This window comes from Lissotriton helveticus, chromosome 8, assembly GCF_964261635.1.
Source record: "Lissotriton helveticus chromosome 8, aLisHel1.1, whole genome shotgun sequence".
In the NCBI taxonomy this organism is placed as follows: Eukaryota; Metazoa; Chordata; class Amphibia; order Caudata; family Salamandridae; genus Lissotriton; species Lissotriton helveticus.
The window spans coordinates 1,349,104,884-1,349,125,490 of NC_136069.1; the positions used below are offsets into that span (position 1 = coordinate 1,349,104,884).

A 20,607-nucleotide genomic window follows, 5' to 3' on the forward strand; every position below is an offset into this window, starting at 1 on the left:
TCCAGAAGGATCACTGCCACTGATCCTCCTGCGTTGATGATCTTCCTGGCCTCTTCGACAACCGCTACCATCGCTGTTTCCGTACCTTGGCCAGGGTGGAATCCTGTCTGTGATGATTTTAACAATTCGTTGTTTTCCAGGTAGTTTGATAGTTGGCTGTTGATGAACTTTTCAGCCATCTTGCTAACGCAAGGGAGGAGGGAAATTGGCCTGAAATTGGCCAGATTACTGGGGTCGAGGTTGGGCTTTTTGATTAAGGCTTTGACTACCGCCTTCTTCTAGCTAGACGGAACCGATCCGCTTTCTATGGAGGAGTTTATCAGATTCACCATAGGTGCAAGAATTGTAGGAGCGACTTGTTTAAGGTGTCTGACTGGTGCTGGATCATGCGGTGACCCACTTTTGAGGGCTTGAAGGATGGGCCTGAGGGTTTCCTCACAGATGGGAGAGAACATATCAAGTTCTATGTTCGGGTTATGGGCCTGCCATGTGTGGATATGTGGGGGGTCCGCAGGAGGAAGAGGGGGGAGATGTTGGAGGATGTTTTGTATTTTTTATCAAAAAACGTAGCTAACTCATTACAGTGGTTATCCGAGAGATTATAGGAGCAGGAAGGTTCTGGAGATTTTAAAAGTTTTTTCACAATTTGGAACGTTTCTCTGGACGAACAGGATGCCTTACTAATTTTTTCATTAAAGAAGGCTGTTTGAGCATTTTTGAGTGCTTTTTTGTAGTTGAGGATGGCCCGTTTGTAGTCGTTTTTGCAGACGGGATCGAAGTCTTTCCTCCATACTCTTTCCGCTCTCTTACAGTTTTTCTTGAGGAGGCGCACCTCGTGAGTAAACCACGGAGAGGTGGCTTTTTTCCTAGGTTTTAGATACAGTTTTTTAGGAAGGACGGTGTCAAGGGAGTTTTCAATCCAGGACGTGAGCTGCGCAACCGCAGAGTGGGGGTTACTTTCGAGTTGTGGCCTGGTATGCTCTAATGCATGTTTCCATCTATCGAGGTCGAGTTTGGCCCACGAGCGGGAGAGTCTACCCCGTGTTTGTATGGGAGGAAAGGTGGTGTGGATCTGCCAGCTGAAAGGGATAAACAGGTGGTCGGTCCAGGGCACTGGGATCGGTGATCCCACCATGAGGTCGGGAAAATTGCAAAATATAGGGTCGAGCAAGTGTCCACGATTGTGCGTGGGAAGATTGTTTTGTAAGTGCAGTTGATGAGCTGCAAGGTCTAGGATCAGGTCAGTGGCCGTGTCATCTTTGCTATTATCAAAATGTACATTGAGGTCACCTAAAATTAAGAAGTTGGGCCGGGTGCTAGCCAAGGCTACGGAGCATTCCAAGAGTGAATTATGGAACTGCCCCATGGGTCCTGGTGGCCGATAGATGAGAACTCCTGAAAGGGAGTTACAGGGGGAAATTTGGATAGTGAAGTGCGTGTTTTCACAGTCCGTCATAGGGCTTTCAAGAAATCTACATGAGAAGGATTCTTCAAAGATGACGGCTATTCCTCCTCCCCTACCCTCGGGCGATTCAGATGTTGTATAAGGAAGCCTTGGGGTAGTGCCTGCACGATGTCGGCATCAGAGTCTGGGGCAAGCCATGTTTCTGTAAGAAACAGGATCTCTAGATGGTGCTCTTCTATGAGTAAGTGAATTTCGTGGGCGTGTTTGGGCAGAGACCTGCAGTTGATCAGAGCCATTTTTGTGATCATCTGGGGGTTGTGCTTGTTTGTAGGGGGGCAGAGTTTGAATGGACAATGGGAACAGTTAGTGAGATGGGCCTCGGCTCTAAGTGATTGAGAACATAGGTGTGAGAGAGGCTGATTGAGATGGTATAGGGATTCTCTGGAGTAAGAAAGCCTCGACTGCTCACTAGTGCCTGGCTCCTGGCTCGGTCTGGCGCGGACGGGCGCAGACGGGCTTACCTCTGGCGCACCTCTGGCGCGCCAGCGACGCGCCCGCTGTGCTCGTCCGCTGCGCTTCCGAGATAAGCACATGATTTATAGTTGCGGAAGACAAATATAGGGGGCGTGGCCTCACGAAGGGGGCGTGGCCTCAAAGAACGCCGGAATGGCGGCAGCGCTGAACTCCGCTGCACAGCCTGACCAGGTGAGACTAATGCCCAGAGTCAAAGTGCCAGGAAAGGGGGTGGGGATAATAGTACCACAAGAATAAGTGACTCTCAAAGTTTTAAAAATTACACAAAACACAACTCCCGGCTTCCGCCTCAGGAGAACTTACATGCATCAACCGGCGCTTGTATTCAGCGCCTTATGTATGCTCGGCGGTGGGCGTGGCCTGAATAAAAGGGGCATGGCCTCACGAAGGGGGGCGTGGCCTCAAAGAACGCCGGAATGGCAGCAGCGCTGAACTCCGCTGCACAGCCTGACCAGGTGAGACTAATGCCCAGAGTCAAAGTGCCAGGAGGGGGGGTGGGGAGAATAGTACCACAAGAATAAGTGACTCTCAAAGTTTTAAAAATTACACAAAACACAACTCCCGGCTTCCGCCTCAGGAGAACTTACATGCATCAACCGGCGCTTGTATTCAGCGCCTTATGTATGCTCGGTGGTGGGCGTGGCCTGAATAAAGGGGGCGTGGCCTCACGAAGGGGGCGTGGCCTCAAAGAACGCCGGAATGGCGGCAGCGCTGAACTCCGCTGCACAGCCTGACCAGGTGAGACTAATGCCCAGAGTCAAAGTGCCAGGAGAGGGGGTGGGGAGAATAGTACCACAAGAATAAGTGACTCTCAAAGTTTTAAAAATTACACAAAACACAACTCCCGGCTTCCGCCTCAGGAGAACTTACATGCATTAAGAAAGCGCTACAGCGCCATAATACTGATATGAAGTGCTATATAAATGGTGATAACATAGCACACCTGCTAGCAATAGCATTTACAAGGATCCAATTCAGCATTCCAACTTCCAGACATTAGACACATAATGGATTCAAAGATGCATGTGTGTGTTAGACGTAACATAAACTAGTTTATTTGTTCACCATGTGATAAAATCCCAGCGGACTCAAAACATCTATAATGCTTTGGCTCGCAAAGGGGATGTAAAGCATGATTGAAATAACAATACAACACAACCTAAGGTTTCCACCAGCATGTGTACTGAGTTTCAAATTATTGTTGGCGATGGTCCATAATATGGCAATCGCCAACAATAATGGCCACAGACTGTTGTAGTTAGAAATATAAATCAATTACAAATTTACATGAGTTAAAATCTTGAAAAAAACTGACAAAGGCTGTCAAGCCATTAAACACAACACTTTGTATAAGAACTGGGTGTTCAGTGTGTACTGTAACTACTCTCACTTCAGCTGCGAGTTGTCAGGTTCTCAGTGTGGGCCCTGGGGCCACTCGCTGACACTTGCTACGGTGAGTGATGAAGTATGCTCACTCCGAAAACTCTCACTAAGAGGTCAGACTAGAGACAAACGCATAAAGTAGGCAGAAATGCAGACGGATAACCAGACAGACAAAGCTAGACTCACCGAAACTCTGTCCTAAGTGTGAAAGCACCCCTCACAACCAGCCTTTAGTTGAAAACATTTAAAAAGGACGGCTTTCGAAAAGCCCAACATAGAGGCGCATTGTCAAGCATTTTATTCTAACCCTCTGAATGCCCCCTCCCATATGAAATGCTTCCTGGACTAGGTAAGAGTGCCGACCTGCTCTTCTGGGGCTCCGGCTGATATTCTGCACTGCTACTCTGTGCACCTTTTGGGCCCCCCATCTCCTGCGGATCTGCTGAACAGATATGAATACAAATGCCAGTGGGAAGGGAAACATCAAAATGAAAAGGCTGGTACCAGAAAAGGAATTTACAGATTTACAGAGAAGTCGGAGCTCAGAAACACCAGCGCTTACTACCACAAGTAAAAGATAAAGTGCCGCGCTCATGAAACCAGTGCTGTGCTGAGAGTTTATGTATGTTACAATGGATTAAAAACATGTCGGTGTGAGAGCTGTGACCCAACAATTATAAACAAGCTGTGCACCCAGGACCCTTGCATCTGAGAGCAGCGAGGTGGGAGGGAACCAAGCTGTGTATAAGGCTGCAATGCCCATTATCCTGGCTGAGATAAGACAACATGTTGACAAATATGACGGCTTCGCAGCAGATGAAGTGAAATACATATCCCGCAGATATGTAGCGCGAAACTATGGAGAGGGAGGGAGGCCAGGTAGAGCGCTGTCTTTCAAAATTAAGCCAGCACAAACAACAGCGCAGATAACCGAATTGAAGTCAGTCGAATGAGTCTATATATGATACGCCGTCCATATTAAATAGCTTTACTGACTTCTACACACAACTGTATACGGCCCGAGATGTGCCCCCCGATCCAGATATTTGGCAATACTTAGATGACATAGGACTAGCATGGCTATCTGACACACATCGAAAGTATTTCTGTCTCCCAATTTCCAAAGACGAATTGGTAGAGGCCTTTAACTCACTACCCAATAATAAAGCCCCAGGCCTAGATGGTCTTCCTGGAGAATTCTATAAGGAATATCGGGATTTACTAATACCTCACTTTGCCGAAATGCTTGAAGAAGCATATGAAGAGGGCACACTACCAGACACTCTCACAGAAGCCTTATTAATAGCGCTCCCGAAGCCAGGAAAGACCCCCTGAAATGCGATTCATATAGGCCTCTATCGCTGATCAATTTAGATGCAAAGATCTTAGCTAAAATAATTGCAAATAGAATACACCCCCTTCTCTGTAATTTAGTACTGCCAGATCAAGCTGGCTTTATGCCAACGCGATCTACTGCTCAAAACCTGCGCACAATCTTTTCCCTCTATCACCAACTGGATCTGGAGGTGCCGGCGACTGCGGCCCTGCTGGACACCGCAAAGGCGTTTGACTCTGTGGAGTGGAGGTTCATGTTTGTAACATTACGCAAAATGGGGTTCCTGGAACCCTTCCTGAAGTGGATTTCCCCCTTATACAATACACCAAAAGCACGAGTATGCGTTAATGGCTTAACGTCCGATCCCATCTTAATTAACAGGGGCACGAGACAGGGGTGTCCTTTGTCACCCATGCTCTTTGCTCTGATACTTGAACCATTGGCCTGCAAAATTCGACAAAAACACCCTGACACGGCCCTGCAATTCACTCCTAGACCGATTAGCATTTCATTATACGCAGATGACATGGTACTCTATACTACACACCCGGATAGACACCTAAACCCGCTCATAAGAGAATATGTACAATATGAACAATATGCCGGTCTCAGCATTAACTGGGACAAATCGGTGGTAATCCCTCTGACTACCGCTACTGAGGAGCCAGAACTAGACTTCCCCTTAAAGTCAAATATCTGGGGATATGGATCCACAGAGACCCAGAGACAGTCCTAAGAGAAAACTATGGGACGGCAATGTCCAAACTGGAAGAACAAGTGGAGAGATGGATAAAATTGCCTCTTTCCATGGCTGACAGAATAGCCCTCCAGAAGATGATTTTACTACCTAAGTTTTTTTATTTGTTCTGGAATGTCCCCATATGGCTGACAAACGTCTTCTTTGACAAATTGCGCTCTGTGCTCCAGAGACTGACATGGGCCGGTAAACAAGCCAGAGTGAGTTGGAAAGTTCTCACCCAACCGTACTACATGGGGGGATTTGAAGCGCCTGACTTACAATTGTATTATATCTGCGCACAAGCACAACACGCACACTATTGGAGGCGCTCACATGCACTTATACCACACGTAGCGGTAGAGCATGACGGCATCTCCCCGAAGCCGCTGATGGCGCTGCTGGCAGAACCCATATCTTATGTACCAAAGGACACGATTAACACAGCAAAAACACCTAGAGGGCGTGGCATGCACTGGCGCAAAGAGCGAATAAGATACCAGTATACGCATGGGCCCTTCCAACAGCTCGACACCCCAACCTTTCAGTGACACAGGAACCGAATATGCAGGCGTTGCTGGAGGAAATGGGCCTCGGCACTATAGGTCAGGCATTCCCACATAACACATTTCTCCGATGGTCAGACCCCGCCTTGTGTGCACACCAAACCCTGGTGAAAAATGTTGCATATTTGCGCTTTCGAGCGGCCGTAAAGTCGCTTTACACTTTGTTCCCTAATGAACCTGATCAGCTGGCGACGCTACAGGCACTGTGGATGGCCCCGTCACGCACACATTTGGTAACAAGACTCTATACCACAGCGCAACGTGAACAAGCCACGGAGATTACGACGCCTAAGTGTAGATGGGAGAGGTCATTAGGCACACCAATTGATGACCAAGACTGGCAATATAGTTGCACGCAGCTTGAACTCCTTGCCTCTAACTGCAATCTACGCATAATTAATTTCAAATGTATACATCAGGTGTACTACACGCCTGCGAAACTACACAGGCTGGGACTCCGAGATAACGATTTCTGTCATCGCTGCAGTGCACCCGGGCAGACTTTCTGCATGTGGCGTGGTCCTGCCCGAGTTTACAGACCTACTGGCATGCGGTAACGGGGGCATTGCAAACCATGCTTGGGGAGCATATTCCGAATATACCACAGACGTGTCTATTGGGTATCAAGAAACTTAAGGAGGCTAGACGTAGGAAGTTTCTGGCAGTAGCACTGCTCCTTGCGAAACGTAGCATAGCGATCAGATGGGGCAGCAAGCGACCGCCCAGGCTTAAAGAATGGATTACTGATATGACATACTGTAAGTCGACCCTGGAGACCTATGCTGAAGAAATACCAATAGCGTCCAGACCCAGAGACTTCTGGGAGCCGCTGACACTGTACTTGCAGGACACCTTTAATTAAACACAATACACGATTAGTAATCATGTCACAAACTGTGGTGTAGGTAGCTATGTGAAAACCACTGGTCTGAGAGGGGGCGGAGAGATGTGAACGGATCCAGGGGTATGGTAGAGGGAGGGAGGGGTTAAGCAATCATTGATATATGTCCTGCTGTGTGCGATTAAGCCTGTCAATTATTATGTACAATATGTTGTCATTCTACAGATGCATGCTGTAAATTGAAATCTGTGTTATACGATAATGCCAGATATGTGTCTGCTGGTCAGAATAAAAATAAATAAAAAAAAGGCTGCAGTGCCTATACGGGAGGAGGAAGAAGATGCCATCACACTGTGTTCGCTGTGATGGCCTACTAAATTATTCTCTTAGTGAAATCGCCAGGGTGGGAATTAAGCACACACAGGTGGGACATTTTCACAAATGCACCAATAACAAGCCAGCATTTCTAAATGCCACAGATAACAGCCAATGGCAATCGTTCGGTCTGCCAATACCGCACAGAAGAGATACAACAGGCCGAGACTTGACCTAAAAATCTGAGGGATTTGGCTATTGTCATGAATTTGAGAACTTTTCCTTCTAAGCAGTGAGAGGGTCTATTGCAAAGAGTCCATCACAAAAGTGAAGTCTGTTTCAAGATACATAGCGAAGTGATTTGTATGTATACATGCTGGTTGTTGGCACTAAATTGCTGACAAATATCAATTTAAAAACAAAAGTGTTGTAAGAAGTGTTATGGGAGTTTTTGCCACGTGTGAGAAAGAATAATCCTTGGAGTATTGCCCTTTTGTTATAGGTAAGTAGCCTGTTATTGCTGAACCACAACACCTGCATCCTGGTAATGCTGTCTTAAAAGTGAGCAAGACTAAGAGCATTTGTTAATAGTATTACACCAAGATTTCCACTTATCTTATCTGTACATTTTTTTTCCAAGTAGACCGACATATTTGAGGTTCTTTTTGTACTTTGTTTTGAAAGTTATACTACCTTTTTACAGTATTAGAGTAGATATTTTGAAACCTTTGTGTTATGGTTACTTATCAGTGAAGCATTTAATGTTGATTTGAATGCTTAAAATAGAACATCAGTATTATAGTATTTTTTTGTTTTCTTTTTGCAAAAGGTTACAGCTATGAGAGACTGGATGGATCTGTGAGAGGAGAAGAAAGGCATCTTGCCATTAATAACTTCAGCCGGAAGCCAGTGTTTGTTTTTCTTCTTAGCACCAAGGCAGGTAATCGATCATTTAAACGCTCGCATTTAATTTGAAATATTTTTTACTTCCCTAGATTTCATGTTATAAATAAGCAGAAGTTCATAAGCAGTTGTCACTTACCTAAAATAGTCTTAGTTGTCTTTCTTTAATGGATCTTGGACTGAATATAGCGATTAAATGTGGGTAAATCATTACATTTTACTTATACTAATTTATGTTGCTTCAGAAAGAATTAAGGAAAAGATAGTCAACTCTTCCTGAAAAGGAGGAACCAGAATATAGAAAACACTCCTGATACTTTTTCCCCAGTGACTTTAAGGCGTATCTTATTTTTTCTAGCGCGTGCAGTCGCCTTCTGTAGGATTCCGTTTGGGCTTTCAACAACCCTGATTTAATTGATAATTTAACTTTGGTACTGCTGAAATGTTTGTCCTTACATGCTGAAAAAATTACAATGCCTTTGAAGGCAGCTAAATGCAAATTCTCTAGCATTGGATCTTTTGTAGATTCACTCCTTTGAATAATTTCCTTTTATCTGGCTGGGAGTCCCGGTAATTTTAAATGTAGCAGCAAACATTATTAACATTCACATGTCCATATATGTCTATATAATAGTATTTTCAGTTGTACATTCAACTCAGACAAAAATGCTCAATCTCAAACCAAAGTAGTAAATGTGCTTGATTACTGCACACTCTATACTTGCCATCATAGCTCAGGTTTCTGCCACACGTGATAGCGAGTCCCATCAGAGCTCTTCCCTTCTATCCAAGATAGGTAAGAGTAGGATTTAAAGCAGGGATATCACATGTGACACAAGAAGGAGGAATATTAATAATATGATGGATGCCCATATTATCAAAATCAGCCAGTGATTCCAGTTCTGGCTCATTGAATCTCCTCGCTTCAAGGGATGATGCAGGACTTTTATGCAAGGTTCCAGAATTTGCCCCAACGTTAACCTCTATTACTTTCATTACAGACATCAATTACATCAACAGCACCAACACATGGGTTGATTATAACAATCTGCTTTCCAGTTTGCCACCCAACTATATAGTCTGTTTTCATTTTTCAAACAAGCAGGAATCCAAGTGGTTTGATCTCTCTGTGGGGATTGAAGAAGAGGACTGTCCCCTACATCAATTTAAGGAACAATCAAATGTGTTCAGTCAAGCCTATACTCCTTCTGGGATGCCACTGGGAGGAGGGTAGTCAGATTATGCAAGATCCAGCCACGACAACAGTTCTCTCCCACCTAGAGAAAAGGTATAAACAACGGGCAGTGCACTGGCCTGTCTCGCAGAATGTCTGAAAGCAAACTCTATTATATCTCTGCAGCACAGCACCACTCAAAAAGTAATCTTCGTCTTGCCCTACTTTACCAGACTAAGAAGAATGCAATACTGACAAATTTGAAGCGAACGAGTGCCATGGCTGCAGCCTGTATTAAATCTGCTAACACAGTGGCCATTTTCAGCAAATATGGGTCAATGTTGCTTTTATATCAGCCTGCCACCTAAAAATGAAAGGAAAGATTCATTCTTAGCAGCAGAGAACAATGTTCTTGGGTGTCATTGATGCTGCTATGGATGTAGTAAAGACTGCTCCTTGCGATGTATCTGATATTGGTTTCCACCAGTTAGCAAGACCAGAAGTTCTGGGGTGCCAAGAATGACTCACAACACCAAGTTTGGGCCACAGGTGCAGAATAGAATAGATAACATGCCATTTGACAGTGAATCTCTATTTGGTAAGCTAGTTGATCATGCTGTACTGCATACAAAATGGAATGCATGACTGTTAGTTTCAGAGACCACCCCCTTTTTTGTTGTGAATATGAATCTCCAGAGACCAGGAAGGATGAAAGCAAGTCTGTTTATTAACCATCCACTCTCCTCACTGGAGAGTGTCTCAACATTCCATGGCAAGCTTCAGAATGAGGCAAACCAACAAGTATATAGGGGTAGGGGTGATGGGACATACCATTTGGGAGATTAATTACAACACATCTCCTTTCCATAGGGTGATACAAAGGAAAGAACGGAATATCCCCTAGGGGATGGGGCTGTACCAAGCATTATAAAGGAGAAGAATAGAACACAGAACATTACTCTTGTGCCTTCACGATCTTGTCAAAGGTCCACCATTGGCCATTCGGTGTTCTTCCTGGCTTGAACTCTATCACCTACCTCCCACTTAGAGTCCTTCACCCCGTGTTTAGTGTCATACCACAGTTTGTACCTATCTTGGTGGAGTTGGACTTTCACTGCTCTTGCCCCCTGGTCCGCTACCCTGGGTTCACCCCCACTCAGCCAACTGGGATTCAACTTTGTGCAGGGTTCACGCCCACGCAGCGCTACAAAGGGTGAGATGCCTGTGACCATATTTGGGGAGGTGTGATACGCACACAGGCACTTTCTAAGGGACACCTCTATATCATGTCCGTTGGTTGCTGCTAATTGAATATGTTCCTTTATGATTCTGTTTGCTCGTTCGACTAAACCGTTGGCTTTAGGGCAATATAGGGCAGTGGTCTCATGTTTGATGTCCAAACCCTGGAGAAATGCACGCATCTCTTCCAAGCAAAATTGCACTCCGTTATCTGTAACCAAAGTCACTGGAATGCCCTCTTCAACAAACACTCCATTCAAAAACTCAATCACGGTCCTTGTGGTGACGGAGTGGACAAACATCTGTTTGATCCAATGAGTTGTATAATCGATTAGCACCAGCATGAATCGTCTCCTCTCTCCCAATTCTTGCATAGGCCCGATGTCCATGGCCAGCTTGCTCCATGGTTTGGTTGGCACTTCCACTGGAGATAATGGTGCTTTCTGTACTGCTTTAGTCTTGTCGCTTTTAGCACACGGTCCACAATCCTTAACAGCTTGTTCGGCCATGGCATCCATCCTGGGGAACCAGAAACTGGATCGGACTCTAGCTTTAGTAAGACTGCGCCCTAGGTGGCCCTCATGTGCCAAGTCAATGACCTTCTTCCTGAGGCCTTTGGGAGGAATCACTCTGTGACTACGATAAATTCTGCCTTCTATGAAACTTAGCTCATTTCTCACTTCCCAAAACTCTTCAACGCTAGCTTCGAGTTCATTTTTTTTTTTTGGCTATCTTTTTTCCATGTACTCCTTCAGCATACTTATTTCTTTGTCATCTTTCGCCTCATTTTCCCATTCCTCTTCTGTGATGGCAGGAATTTCTGTCATTAGGATAGGACTGTCAAGGGCTTCTTCTTTCTCCTCCAACACCGGTAATGGTGACCTTGACAGGAAATCCGCGATTTTATTTTCCTTTCCTGGCACATACTCCACTTTGAAATCATAGTGTTCCAGTCCAAGGATCCACCTGCTGATGCGAGGTGTACAATTCTCTAATCCCTTCACGGAAAAGATGAAGGTAAGGGGTTAATGATCAGTCCGGATGGAAAACCTCAAACCCCACAAGAAAAACTTGAAATGTCTGACAGCCCAGAAGCAGGCCAGGGCCTCCCTTTCAATGACGGAGTAATTCCGTTCTGGATTTGTGAGACTCCGGGATGCAAACGCGATGATTTTCTCCTCTTTCCCATCTTTTTGTATGAGTGTTGCACCTAAGCCCTTGTTAGAAGCATCTGTGGTTAGGATGGTTTTCTTTGATGTATCAAATGTTCCTAATGCTGGGGAGGTTACCAATTCCTCTTTAAGTGATTTAACCACAGCATCATGCTCTTTGTTCCATTGGAAATCCTTGTTTTTCTTCATTAATTCTCTCATGGGCTCACACTTGGCCGCGAAATTTTCCACGTATTTAGACATATACTCTAAAAGTCCTAAGAATGACCTTAGTTCTTCTTTGTTCTTGGGACCGGGTGCTTCCATGACAGCTTGAATTAAACTGCCTTTCGGTCTGAAACCATCTTCTGTGATCTTGTGGCCTAAGTACTCTACTTCCTTCACTTTAATTTTGCATTTCTCCTTTTCCACAGTCAGGCCAGCCTCCATAAGTCTGCTGAACACTTGTCTCGCGACACCATCATGTTCCTTCTCGGTTTGCCCATAAACAAGGATGTCGTCCTGGAAACACATGGTGTTCTTTATTCCTTCCAATATTTTCTGCATCGCTTTCTGGAAAATGGCTGCTGCGGACGCTAGGCCAAAAGGCATCCTTTTAAACATGAAAGCTCCTGATGGGGTGATGAACGCCGTGAGAGGCCTTGATTCTGGATGGAGTTCAATTTGGTGATATGCCATGGACAGATCTATCACACTGAAGTATTTAGCTGGACCCATGGTGCTCAGCATCTCGTTAATTATAGGCAAGGGATGTCTTTCAACCCATATATTATCGTTGAGGCTGCGCAAGTCCACACAAAGACGAATGCCTTCCCCACTGGCCTTGGCTGCGATGACAATGGGAGCCAACCACTCAGTGCAGGTTACAGGTTGGATTATATCTAACTCGCAAAGTTTGCGCAACTCCTCTTCTAGTGGTACCTTCAACTTGAGAGGTACGGGGCGTAGTTTATGTACAACTGGTCTTGCGTTATGTTTCAACTTGATCCTGTGTTGGAACATGTGTAGGCAACCAAGCTCGTCCCTGAATAGTTTTCCAAATTCATCACAAATGTTTTCACTTCCTTGGGACCTGTCAGTGAGTAAAACTTGCTCAGCACTATTGGGATCTAGGATGATACCCAACTCCTTTTGGTGAACCCATCCCAGCAAGTTGGATCCTGATTCCACTACATACACTAGACCAAAAGTCGCCCTGTCTTTAAAGCGCAGATGAACATTTTTCATGCCGACTAACGGTATTTTACCTTTGTTATACCCTGTAGGAGAAATATCAGGCATTTTTAACTGCTTTACATCACAATTTCTCATGGACACAAAATCACCGTGGTTCAGTAGGGTGTAAGGCGAGCATGAATCTGCATACATTTCTACACCTTGGCCATCGAGGAAGACCTCACATTTTGGGTAAATAGCATTTACGGTACCATCAATATCTTTTACCTGCAAAATTATTTTCTTGCCTCTAGATTCTATGCATTTTACTTCCCTGGCTGCATTTCTTTCAGTACTCCTACTATCAATACTTGTGTGTTGTTCACCTTCTCTACATACTCTCGCGAAATGCCCTCTCCTATTACATTTCTTACATGTAACAAATCTGGCAGGGCACTGGTAAAAGGTCGCAAAATGGTTATTGCTGCCACACCTGTAGCACTTAGGACCCTTCTCCTTTTGATCAACTCTCACTGCGTAATTATCTTTTTGCCTGACCTTACATACCTCATTACACTCCTCTTCATCTTTTATAAAAGCTACTTCCTCTCCATTGGTTCTCATCTCCTTGATACATCTAGCTGTGTGTTCTACAGATTTAGCAATTTCAATGGCTTCTCTTAATCCTGGGTTTTTTGCTAGTAACTTTTCCTGAATGCGTGGGTTATTTGTACACCTTACAAGTTGATCCCTTATAAGGGAATCAGTTAAGTTACCGAACTCACATAGCTGTGTTAAACCCCACAATGCAGCAATTAAATTTTGCACGGATTCTTGCTTACCCTGGCTTCTTTTGAAAAACTTATGGCGCTCCAACACTACGTTTATCTTATCCCCAAAATGTTTTTCTAATTTCTCCATAGTTTGCTCATATACATCTATACCTGTTTCATCTTCGCCCTCCTGTTCTAGCATAGGAAGAGATTCGTATACTTTACGCCCTTGCCTACCTAAGTTGTGTAATAGAATGTGTTTTTTCCTTTCTGGCTTGTACTTTTCACCACCCACAGCAATCAAATAAGATTCAAATAACTTTACCCACTCCTTCCAGCTGATTTCTGGTTCCCCTATCTCATTCACCTATCTCATTCAAAAAAGGTGGAGGTTGGCTCATACTTGCTGCTGCCATGGTTGATTATAAGCACAAGTAAAACACAATAAGCTAGGAGGTTCCTCCAGGAGAGGACTATCAAAATACTAGAAGAAAAAAAAAACAATTTATAACATCGCATTAGCAAGCAGTGAAGCTTTGGAGAAATAATATATCAAAGGAGTCTAATACTGGTCATATGTGATCCTTATAAATTACAAACTTACCCCTACCTGAACACTTAAAACAAAAATGTGGTTAGGGACAGAGTCATTACATATTAAACGCTAGAATGTGCCCAAGAGCAACAGTACAGGGCAGGAGACAACGTTCCTGGTAAGCAAAGAGTTAACAGCTTCTCAAACAACTACCGGCCCTTAGTTGTTGGTGCGCCGGGGAACGTCCTGGATATCCGGCTCGGTGAAGTTGTAGACGCTGACAGGAATCTTCTTGTGCCGGGCTCCCAACTCTCCTCAGCACGGCAAAATGAACAGGTTGCCAAGGTCCACATCACAGCGGAAACTGCAACTTGGTCAGCCTCACTCAGTCCGACGACATTCCGACTTCCACAAAGCTCACGAAGACACCGGCACCGCAGGCACACGGAGGCAGCAGGACGCGGCACCGCTCTAGTGAGGACACAGGCGCCAACCACTATTCCATACAAAGCGAAGCAGTCAAGGTACAGGTAAGCTGAGAATTCTATCGTTCTTCACAAGAGAACCACGGAATGAGCACTAGGTCGCCCTTCCACACGCCTCACCCGACAGGCAGTCACACCGCAAGGAATGTTAATCTGGAGAGCTTCTTGTACTGTATTCCCTCTTTGACAAAAGAACCACGGAAATGAACACCTTTTCCAGCCCCCTCGCACGTCTGGCCCCCTGGGCATTCACAGGGCATAAATGCGCGTCAGTGTCATACTTGATCTGCCACTGCATACAAGGGTTCGTGCTGGGACGGATAACAGCTGGGAAATAGCGCACGCAGAGTCTAGCAAGGTGCCACAGGACAGGGTTGGCTCTCACCTCCCGATCTTTTACTTCCTTGTGGATTACTCCGTCCAAATCAATTCCTTGTTCTATTTTCATCCAGCATTGTTCCAGGATTGCTGACAGTGTCAATATTTCCTTGCTATGGATGGATTCTTCCCACACAAGACTTCCAGTACATCTAGTGTGTGTGTGGAGAGAGCACTCAAAGGGGAGATGGTTAATCACTGCCCCCTGCACATCCTCGTCGCCAGTGTTGTAAATATGAATCTCCAGAGACCAGGAAGGATGAAAGCAAGTCTGTTTATTAACCATCCACTCTCCTCACTGGAGAGTGTCTCAACATTCCATGGCAAGCTTCAGGATGGGGCAAACCAACAAGGATATAGGGGTAGGGGTGATGGGACATACCATTTGGGAGATTAATTACAACACTTTTGTGTTGCTAGAAGATGAAACAAAAGGCCATTCAGAAAGGGGAAGCGTTTATCAATAATCACAGTTTAAGCAATCACAGCATTGTTACAGACAGCTGTATCATCAACAGCAGGGCTCCTCATAAACCCGACAGCCATCTATTAGCAGTGGTGCATCTCATATCAAAGTTATATGCTAAGAGAGCATGGCTGTCCTGACGAAAATTCCATTTTTTTTTACTCCTTGCATGAGATAATGAAGGACTGCTGGTACCTAGAGCTTATTTACTTGAGTAACACTCTTGAGTTTATGTAGGGACCACCAGTAGTCCATCCAGTCAAAGAGACATATCAACATATGTCTAGCTCCAACAGGGTATCCAGACCCTGTTACTCAAAAGGGCCAAGATACTTCCCAAAGGCTAATAGAAGAAGTGGTTACATTTCCATTTCTTCCTGTTGAAAAAGAAATCAGTAACTGTTGAAAAAGAAATCAGTAAACTATAACATCTACCAGTAGTGAACAGTAGCTGGGCAGGTACCTTCAGTAGATCCAGCTATGAATTGTGAATTCTAGTCCAGGCAGCTCATTACTGTGCAGCTTTTGCATATGGTATACTTCTCTTTCCCCTCATCTCCAGTGTGCTCAGCAAAATCAAGAAGGAGCCATACAATGCCAGGAATTCGTGGTTCATGGATGTTCCTGACAGGTAGTACCTTTCTTGTCACAATCACCCGGAATGTCTCTCCAGTCTCTGGGGCTAAGTGTTACATCACACCCAAAGCATCACTCAGAATGACAGCTTGGCACCTTAGTACATTGATGTAGTGCAGGAGAGCATTGTGAAAGGTTGTAGAGACATTGTAGTTTGAGTTGTGAGTTCCTGCCTAGATATAGGTGTACAAGGCCAATTCTTTCCTAAGCTGTAGCTCAGTAAGTTTCCACCTTTATTCTACACATGCTTCTTGCAAACTAGAATGCTTCCTTGCTTTTTAAAAATGCCTCATCAAAGAGTTTATGTGATGTCTGTTTAGATAGTTCCCATCTGTGCACCAATACCCCACTAGCTTGGAAACTGAGCACTGTTCTTTTGGAGCTAATGAAACATGCAGTCGATCCTTTTCACAAAACTGACATTGTTCCCATTATAAAAGATAATGCTTAACTAGCACTTATGTCAGAGGAGGGTTAGTGAAATACAGTTATTTGCCACATAGGAATTGATCATAAGTTTCTGCTAAGACAAGGTTGTCATTTGCACAAGCTATATATTTATTCTGAAGGCCCCACATACTTCCATATCAACAAAGTACATTCCTTCCATCTTTATGTCCACATCCTACTGCATGAATAAAGGTCTATATATTCGTGCCTAAAGTTCTACATTCAGGGAACAAAGATATGCAGGGAGTTTTGGCACTCCAGGAAAAGGTTGACTGCTCATTGCTTGATTGTTGGGCAATTTTCAGTAAGATGACTGTGATACCAAACAAATATTATTGTTTGTTTATTGGCATACTAAGGTTCACTGATATTTTGAAGCTACAGGGATTACTATTCTGATAATAGGAAATGATTCAAGCAACCAGACCGTTGAAAGATACCAACTCTGTAGAACTGTAGTTACAGTAAAGTAACTTATCTTGTATGTAGCACGATAGATTGATTTGGTCATGAAAAATAAAACAGATTGCCCCAGCATTAGACATTTCAAAGATTCCTATGTGAAACTCATTATTACAATTCTACATTTATCAGTCTTACTTGGTAAACCATTGACTCAGTGGAAGGTGTTTTTGCAGCAGCATCCTCGACTCTCTAGGTATTAAGGAAACTATTTAAAATTCTTTCACTGCAGGTCTTGTGCGTAAGCCTTGAACCTGAGTTGTGATAAACCTAATAGAATAACAACCTAGCAACCTAAGACCAGTTTTTCAAAGAAAATTTCTTTGGAAAATGAATTGATCCTCACTATACAAAAGTACCTCATTGTGTCCATTAATTAGACTCTGATTATTAATTATTCAGTCATTGTTGGATTTATTAATAGAGCAGCAGTCGGTACCTCTGTGACAATTTTCAGCTCACTTTCACTAAGTTTGCTGAGTAGCAACATGATCTAAAGCATTGACCAGGAGTGCCTTTTCTCCTTCCTTCATAGGCTTTGCACCCCATGATTTACCTGCTTCACAGGCCACTGGATTGTTCACACATCAAAAGAACTCAGGATTCTGATATATCAATCCCATTTGCAAACCACGGATGTGCAAATTGCACATCGACTGGCTTTTGAATGGAAAAGCAATTTGTGAATCAATCTACATACTAATACAAGGTTCTCTAAAGTCTGTCCTGGAGGGCCGGATCCATGCCATATTTTTAAGATAACTACATTTATCTAAATGGGGATATACTAAACATCTGGCATGGATCCGGCCCTCCAGGACTGACTTTGGCGAACTCTGTACTAATTTGGCACATCACAAATTGTTTACTTGCAGGGGGTCAATATGCAACCTGCTTAATGAATATTAGTTAGGTAGGTTCCAATTTGCAAATCCCTGTGAATAGCACGTAATGCAACATTGGATGCCCACAAGCAACACCAGGCCTCTGTCCCTGAATTTGCTCTCCGAAACGGAAAACCTATTGTTGTTTAAGGCACAGTTGCTACATTTAAAAAATAATGTTTCCCAAAGACATAGGGCGAGCAGAAAGAGGTGCTTTAAACCACTGTCTGCCACTCCCAAAGTTCACTGACATGATTTGCTAAGGGGAAGATGTCCCAGTGGGATACCTCTCCCTTTGCAAATCAGTTACTATCCCAGCTTGGGCGTTGGTAACTCATTAGTGGTTTACAACTTCAGTTGCAGTACCACGTCATTGATACATCCCTTTCCAAATCGCAAATCATCGGAGGCATCCCAATCAAGCCCACTCCTTTTTGCAATTCTGAAAGGATTGCAAAAGCCCATTTATGAGTTAAAAAGAATTTTCCAACTCGTAAAAGTCCTTTTCTATATTCTAGCCTTTTTGCCATTGGGATACATGATTGCTAAACGTGATATTGCACAGTTGTGGGGTGCGGAGCGGGCCCCCTCGCTTGAAGTATGGGAAAATAATCTTAATTGGAGTATGTTTAGGGAAATGATTACATATGTGGCAAGGGGCACCCTCGTAAATAGTCAAAGATCTGGGGGCCTTGGAATAGTTACAGAGGAGAAATCTGTACACCGCCCTTTGTGGAAATGCCAGACGATTCCCCTTCCTCGTGATGTTCCGACATTTTATTTTGAAGTTTTGTGTATTCTCCTGCCCCGTGTCGTCTGCTCGGCTAATGTGATCACCCACTGTAATGTTTTTAATGCTGATGTTTGTTTTAATAAAATTAAATATATATATATAAAAAAAGCCTTTTTGCATTGCAAACCCTGTGATTGGCTAATCTCAGGGTTTACAACCACAAAGGGTTTGTGCATTGTCTTCTTTGTAAGTGTCAGTGGGGAGACTTCATTCGTCCATCTGGATCTTACCATGGTTGATGGCACAATAATGAGGAGGGAAGAGATGGTAATAATGTACGAGGTTGGCATTAGAGAACAAGTAGCGCAGTGGCATGGATTGCAGCAGATAAGAAAATCAAGGTTTAGAAATCCATTTGTTTTCGACTTACTGTAATTTCCATCGTGGTTATGTCCTCCATGGCAAGTTGACCCGTACTTGACCCTTTCCAGTCCCCCAGAGCAGATAGGTTTCCCAAAGTAACTTTCCTATTTGTTTTTAGGTGGAGTTGGAATGAACTTGACTGCAGCAGATACTGTTATTTTTGTAGACAGCGATTTTAACCCTCAGAATGACTTGCAAGCTGCCGCGAGAGCTCACAGGATTGGTCAGAACAAGTAAGGATGTGACTATGGGTATTTTGTGCTCATTCAATTACCTTTGAGGTTTGCTAAAATATAATTGTGGGCTTTGGAATTACATGAGTCAGCGACTACGGCAAACACCACATACTTGAATGCAAATTTGCTGGTTATGCCAATAAATGTAATTGTTTATTTTAGGATATTAACAGTATTACACAGAGTAACGTTGTGAAAGAGAGTTAGTAATCCAGTTGAAAAGGGGTTAATGAAAAGGGCAAAATAAATGACCTTATATGAAAACTGTTTAGGAGGTGATATGTACAGGCCACAAAAAAAAAAAAAGTTAAAATAAAATCTTTTTTTTAAATTCATTCAAGTGGCTATATCATATCTATTAAATAGCCATATGGTTTTGTATGTAAAGCATTGTTCCGCTCATCAAAATTCAGACCAAAGCCTATTAATCAAAGTCACTTGACTCAATGAGTTAAATGTTCCTTGCTCACATCTTTTGTAATTTGCAGGTCACATGTTTGCCTTCATCTCTTTACGAGGTCTGTAAATGGACTCCCTTTACATTGCACAATAGTGACAGTTGATATTTACAAGTGCTGAGGAACAACAGAAGTGCATGTAAGACATAGTACTTGTGACTTCATGCAAAGGTGATGCTCCATCGGATCAGGCTGAACTGGAGCTATGGGGTGGGCTCCAAAATTGATTTGAGATTGCCATGAACACGGTGTTTCAAGGCTGAGGATTTTGAGGGTGACTTAATCCCCTTGCACTGTAGGCATAGCGTTTCCAAGCCAAGTTAATGATATCAAGGTAGGTATCAAACTAAGGGTGAGAGAACATAATTGCTAAAGGGGCAACAACATGGAATATACGTAAGACGCAAGAGTAACAAGGTGGGGAACTTGCCCTGTGCATGAGAGGGGGCTCATATTAATGCCAAGGCAACCGCAGATCCCACACAGTAGCCGAAGATTAAACCTCATGCTGCACCAGGAGTGCAGAGGTCTAAACAAGGAGTCAAATTGATATGTTAAGAAAGCAGAATTCAGCAACAAAAGGTAATGCAACAGGGGTGCCGAAGGGAACCGAAAAAAGTTTGCGCTCAAACGTCTCTTGCAATTTGACTGATATGTCTGGTTACTTTCTGTAAGTTTGGTGGTAAGCTGAAAATTATCTAATTGAATGCTCTCCAGAGTAGTTTCAAGTTGTTAAGGGGCACTGCCCCAAATGTTTTCAGTTGAACTTTTTCACTGTTTGTTTTCACCATCATTATGGTCCAATGGTGAATAAGCAGCATTTCAGACAAATCTTAATAAGGGAAGGGAATACAATGCTTTAGTTTGGTTACACTTGAACCAAGAAATCTTTAAAAGTTTTTAAAATAGTGTCTTTAGTGAGTCATGAA

The 20,607-nt window shown here is 43.7% G+C and overlaps 1 protein-coding gene across 2 annotated transcripts in view; it reads left to right on the forward strand.

Annotated features, from left to right (window-relative positions):
- The window catches only part of CHD1L (chromodomain helicase DNA binding protein 1 like), a 296,369-nt gene that overhangs the window by 128,804 nt on the left and 146,958 nt on the right, over positions 1-20,607 (forward strand). For both annotated transcript variants that reach the window (XM_078658336.1, XM_078658337.1), the window contains exons 12-13: positions 7,946-8,056; positions 19,103-19,217. In XM_078658336.1, the coding sequence (XP_078514462.1) occupies positions 7,946-8,056; positions 19,103-19,217 (226 nt within the window). The remainder of the gene's footprint in view (positions 1-7,945; positions 8,057-19,102; positions 19,218-20,607) is intronic.